At 32.8% G+C, this 6,446-nt stretch overlaps 1 protein-coding gene across 1 annotated transcript; it reads left to right on the top strand.

The window, feature by feature from the left end:
• The first annotated feature begins 2,649 nt into the window (after positions 1 to 2,649).
• GOS12 (golgi snare 12) lies at positions 2,650 to 4,725 on the top strand. The gene is made up of 6 exons (XM_079043047.1): positions 2,650 to 2,942; positions 3,553 to 3,749; positions 3,828 to 3,917; positions 4,004 to 4,075; positions 4,188 to 4,317; positions 4,398 to 4,725. Exons 1-6 carry the CDS (start codon positions 2,825 to 2,827, stop codon positions 4,493 to 4,495), a joined length of 705 nt encoding a protein of 234 aa, XP_078899173.1. The 5' UTR covers positions 2,650 to 2,824; the 3' UTR covers positions 4,496 to 4,725.
• Positions 4,726 to 6,446: the final 1,721 nt, after the last annotated feature.

The following is a 6,446-nucleotide window of genomic DNA, read 5'->3' as shown; positions in this document are numbered from 1 at the left end:
CCACATATGTTGTATTTGAGTTACTGATAACTCAAAGTTGTTGATAACCCACATATGCTGTAATTGAGTTGCTGATAACCCACATATGATGTATTAGAGTTTCTGATAACTCAATATTGCTAATAACTCATAGTTTTTATATATGCTTAGTTGTGCTATGTTGCAAGTGATACTTTGAGAAGGGCAAAGCAGCAATGGAAAAAAGAATAACTGACAAGTAGTGGAGGAACAACTGATGTGATGAGAATTTATAAGGATAAATAACGGGGGAATACCAAATGTTGACAATCCAAGAGACTAAGCGGTTACGCAAGCACACAAGCGCATGCAACCAACGCATGATGCTTCGATACCTAAGACATTTAAAGCACATTTAAGCCCAATTATTAAACACGGCTTAACAACAATCTTTAACAATTAGGCTGGGGTTTAATGGTGTATGGGGGTTAGACTATACATAAAGGAACTACGACATCACCAAAAGCAGTTCAGCCCAACAGGGTAAGCCCACAGCTTACTAGGTCGACTCTCTTTATCAAATGCAAACTAACTGGAAAAATGGGAAGCAATATATTATGGCAAGAAATCACCCGTACGAATTCTCATACAACATCCCAAGAAACATGAAAAAGGTAATACTATTATATTGAAGGGTACTACCCTTGTAACCTATGGACAACTGCATAACTTGGTTAAATAATCAGTAACCCAGACCATCCCATCTATATATAAGAACATCGATAGATGTAGAACTTTCTCACCTTAAGCAAATTCACAACACTCCTAATCGACATCTAACTTAGGAATCAGAGAGCAATACTATGGTCCATCGCTTACTATCACTTTCTAACCTAACATTTGTCTACCTTTTGTAGCATGGCTTCCTATTTTTGCATTAGAAAGTAACATTATCAACCAGCTATCATGTATCCAAAAGGCTATGTAGCAACATATACTATCTAACTTGTTGAAGTTGATCATATATTACCCTTGTGGCCAATAGTTATAGGTTACAAAGGTAATATGTGAACTGTTTCAACAAGTTAGATGTTATATAATGTACAAAAAAAAGAGAGACTAAATGTGAACATAATCAAAAGAACCAATACTTTTGTCAGAACTTAGGAACTTTTTTTTTCGACTAAAATTTCTCCAAACCAACACCCTGCCCTTGGGCATCGTCTAAGCCAGTCACACCATAATAAAAAATGATGTTTTTTTTGTAATGTGCATATTAGGGGTGAGTATTTGGACCTTTAGACCGGATCGGACCGGGAACCGGACTTGGACCGGTTCTTGGTTCTTTGAATCATGCAAAATCATTCCAGTTTAACAGGAATTCGTTTTAAAGTAACAGATAAATTAACTTCGGTAGTGCATCAACGAGTTATACCATATGCATCTAAAGTTGTATTGGTCTAACGAATACATGAACTACAGATCCATGAACTGGAAAACCGAGGACCAGTAAGTCTCAACAAGTTCGGTCCATGGTCCACAAATTTCTGCCAAATCGGTCTGTTTCGGCCAAATGCTCACCCCTGGTCCATATATGTACAAATGTTTGTATATGCACAATTATAGTTTTCGTCTTTTTTTTCCTTTTTTTTTTTGTATTTTTAACCTACAAATAGCTTACACGATCTTTATTAAGTTATTTTGGATAATCAATATTTCCTAATACACTTGAAATTTTGATTTTTGTTATTCAAATTTAATCGAGAACCAGACAAAATAACCTGAAAACTGATTTACCCAAACCTTATTTGGTTCAGTTTCGGTTAATACTTTAAAAGTAAAAAAGCTCGGTTAAATCAAATTGAATGAATTGATAACCAAATGAACCGAAGAATAAAATCCCTACGTACATTGATAACCTAGTCTAACAGTAAAAAAAATAACCTCCTTATATGTAACTTGTTACCTAGGCTACATACAATTAAAACCTAGTCTTTTGTTTATTTCCATATGATAAAATAAATGAGAACGGGAATTTAAAAAGTTCGTGTTGTTTTATGTTTTATGTGTTAGACGAACCATTTAATTATAAACTATAAAATAATATAAAAACGATGAAAACTATAAATATACATATATATAAATTACAACAAACAATGTTGTTTTTTCGTTATTATGGTGCTACTGATTTAGACGATAGCCAAGGGGTGGTGTGGTGGTGTTGGTTTTGAAATATTTTTCCTAAAAAAAAAATTCTTAAATTCTTATGCAAATATTGGTTCTCAAATTAATTTTTGATTTTGTTCACATTTAGTCATGTTTTTATATATTATATATCATCTAACTTGTTGAAATTGTTCAAATATTATCATTATAACCTACAACAACAGTAGTCAGTTGTAATGATAAACGTAAACAACTTCAACAAATTGGATGATATATGATGTATAAAAAATTAAATGCAACAGCAACAGTCACTTGTAATGATAAACATAAACAACTTCAACAAATTGGATGATATATGATGTATAAAAAAATAAATAAACTTAAACAAAATCAAAAATTAATTATCTTGTGAGTCACTTTCCCTATAACAATATTAAAACAGTAAAAAAATTACAATAAATTAACATTGGAAATAAAAAGTTTCATGTTTTTAACAGATAAGAAAATACACAAATAAACAATTGGAAAACCAACCGGAAACTACCACTAGCAATAGAAGTGTGAAAGAAAATAGAGCAGTAGAAGAGCAGCAAAGCAACACAGATTTGCTTCCATTTCAACTGAAAATTCGTCTACAAAACCGACGAGATAAGGGTTGAGCGGATCGGATCCAAGTAGAATCGGGTTGGAAAGAGAGTGTATGATGGACCAGGAATCGGGTTGGGAAGAACTGAGGAAAGAAGCTCGTAAGATCGAAGGCGATCTTGATGTTAAGCTCTCTTCTTATGCTAAGCTCGGCGCTCGTGTCACTCAAGGAGGTTCGTAACTTTCCCCTCTCTTTCTCTGTCAGTCCGTATATATGATTATCACTTCAAATTTCAGATCTTACTCGTCACGATTCACATTTTCAAATTCAAAACCCTAGAACTGGTATTGGACGAATTTAGGATCATTTCGGATGCTGATTTTATTTTTGGTTATGTACTTGCGTATCACATTTCTGAATCCTATGTAGAAGAAGTATCAATTTCATGAAATTACTACGCGATGTACTTTAATGATGGATCAATTAAGTTAAAAGTTACTAGAATGGTTCAGTTTTGCTATTGCAGTAATTGGTCGCTTCCGTACTCCTAATATTTACGATCCTTAATCTATTCTGTGTTTGATTAGATCAGATTTTATATAAACCTACCTGATACTCCATCTGCACTGAGATTAGAGTCCACTTCTAAAGGATTTTGTGTCACAAGAACAGACTCGAGCAATGCAAGCTGACCTAATGCACCAATTTACCTTCATCTTTATATCTTCACAGAATGGAGGGTGAAACATGTTATGATGATTAGCAACCTAAACATTAGATTTAGAACAAGCCACAAAGTTACTTGGATGCATAGTTGCTGATGATTATGCTTTGGGAAACAGGTTTTGCAGATGCTGAAACACCAACAATGGCGTCCAACCGTTCATGGAAGTCAATGGAGATGGAAATACAGTCATTACTTGAGAAGTTGTTGGATGTGAATGATTCCATGAGTAGATGTGCTGCATCTGCAGCACCTACCACTTCAGTTACACAGAAGCTTGCAAGACACAGGGATATACTTCATGAGTTTAGCCAGGTTCTTACTTGAATTTGCTTAATATTTTGCCCTTATGATAACCACCATCATATTCACCACATAAAGAACATTCTGTAGGAATTCAGACGAATCAAAGGAAACATAAGTGCAATGACAGAGCATGCTGAGCTTCTAAGTTCTGTAAGAGACGATATCAGTGAATACAAGGTCAGAAAATGAACATTCAGATCAGATAAATATTTTTGACAAAATATTATTCTTGAAAAGTATGACCTTAGAACATTTATATACAGGCATCTGGGAGCATGTCACCAAGAATGCAGATACTAAGGGAAAGAGCTGCTATCCATGGAAGCATATCACATGTAAGTTTTAATTTCTAATATACATATAATATAATACCTATATATATTTCAATGAATTGGTAAATATAAAATTTTGGAAGAAAAAGCTATTAACTTTTAGGGTTTGTTTTAGATGGATGATGTGATAATTCAGGCTCAAACAACAAGGGCAGCTTTGGGGTCTCAAAGGGCCATGTTTGGTGATGTTCAAGGGAAAGTTAAACAACTAAGCGACAAGTTCCCTATAGTTCGGGGACTAATCGGTATCTTTCTTTTACTTTTCCTGTTTTTCAATAAAGAGATTCAAAATCGTTCCAATAAAGTTTGTTTAAATTGTTTACAGGGTCTATTAGAAGGAAGAAATCAAGGGATACTCTCATTCTATCTGCTGTCATTGCGGCTTGTACATTGTTTCTCATTATATATTGGCTGTCAAAGTGAAAAAGGCTAATGTCTTTATCATGAAAATGTGAAAACAATGCTATATTCCATAGAAATTTTGTCCAGTTTGTTATTAAAATTCAGAACTTGGAGACGTTTTTTGTGCATTTTTTGGACATTTACTTTCTTATTGTTGAGATAATGAGATAGTTATATGATGTATATCCCCTGCTTTTGGAGGGTGTTATAGTTTATTCAAAAGACACATAACTGTCATTTGATTTTTTGAAGTAGACATAACATAACATTTGTCATGAAGCATAACATTATGTTAATCGTTTTACAAAAAAAAATGAACTTATAAATCATTGAAAAAGCAATATCATTATATTCTTAAAAGTATATAAAATATATGCTTCATTGAAATCAAGTTCTCCATGATTAAGGGATTGTTTGGTAGAACATGAATGATTTGGTAATGATTAAGAGGCATGAATGATGAATGACTTTGTTGTTGAATGAATATGTTGAAAAAGAAAAATTACCATTTTAACCTTTTAACAAAAACTTCACCATTAACAATCTCTTAAAAAATATCTAAAACAATAACACAAATCAATTAATAATTTGAACCACAAAGAATAGAATAGTTATTTTAATAATTCCAACAATTCATTCTCATAACTCTTATCATACAAATCTTCAAAGAATGATAAATATAAACCTAAAATAATCAAGAATGAATTTGGCACTATACCTTTACGCAGTTTCCTGAAATTTGACACTATAACATTTACAAATAATGCGATCAAGAATGAATTTGACTCATACTGCCAAATGATCAAACATGTGGTATGCATACATGGTCTCAAAGGGTAGACCTACTGTCCCCCTTCAAAAATCCAAAAAAGTCAAAATAAGCATCATTAGAAAGTCAAAATTAGTTCTTGAATTGAAAGGGAAAGAATGCCAAGTCAAAACAAGCATTCTTGAATCCAAAAATACATTCTTGAATTAGTTCTTGGAAGCCCAAAAGGGAAAGAACGCTAAGTCAAAATAAGCATCAATAGAAAGTCAAAATCAAATCCATGACTTTGAATTAACACATAAACATTCAAGAACACAGAGGAGCAATGAGGAGAAAAGAGGGCAAATGTGTTTGTGTATGTGTTTGTTGAAATGAATGGTTCAAGGTTAAATGCTACATCGCTTAGAGGCTACTTAACCATTCAGAAACTCATTTTAAACTTACCAAACCCCTTGAATGTTGAAAGGTTAATAGGTTGCGTCTTAGTTGAATGGTTAAGAGGTGAAACAAACAACCCCTAATTCATCATAAATTCCATTTAACATAACCTCATGTGACAAGGAAAACATAACCCTACAGCCATACCATAAGGTCTCAAATGTGTTGTTTGTTTTAACCTTATTTTGAAGTTTCATCAAAACAACGTTGTTTTGCATATTGTTAAAATACTACATGAGTGCTATTTGCAGCAAAAAGAAAAGTAGTTGCACAACTAGAGTTTTAAGATTGTACACTTTATTTGCTAAATAAAATCAAAATCCTTCCTTAGGAGAATACATCTTATAATGAAATTATGATTTAGTTGTATTTCCATAGATTTAGTGTGATCACATACACGAAGTACACAACAACATAAGCTCACAATAGGGTAAAAATGAATTTAAACAAGTTTACTTTTGATTGTTTGCTATAGATATTTTTGCAAAAACAAGTCATATATTTTTCTTGAACAACTGGTTACTGGTTAGTGGTTAGAAGTTAGTAATATATTTTTTAAGTTCAGATTTTAAAAGGGCATGAATTAGTTTTTTTTTTCGGTAATCATGATATTTGAATTGTAAAAGGAGATATCAATGACTCCCAATTGCATCATGATTAAAAACAGTACAGCTTGGTTAAGGTCTGACCAAGGTGACACACCACTGTTGCTAGAAGATGATGCATCATCATCATCATGATTCTGCTCTCTAGTCATACCATTCC

The sequence above is a fragment of the Lactuca virosa genome, chromosome 4 (assembly GCF_052849685.1).
Source record: "Lactuca virosa cultivar CGN04683 chromosome 4, Lactuca_virosa_CGN04683_v6, whole genome shotgun sequence".
In the NCBI taxonomy this organism is placed as follows: Eukaryota; Viridiplantae; Streptophyta; class Magnoliopsida; order Asterales; family Asteraceae; genus Lactuca; species Lactuca virosa.
The sequence above is the reverse complement of the archived record's forward strand: the minus strand, read 5'-3'. Positions and strand labels throughout refer to the sequence as shown.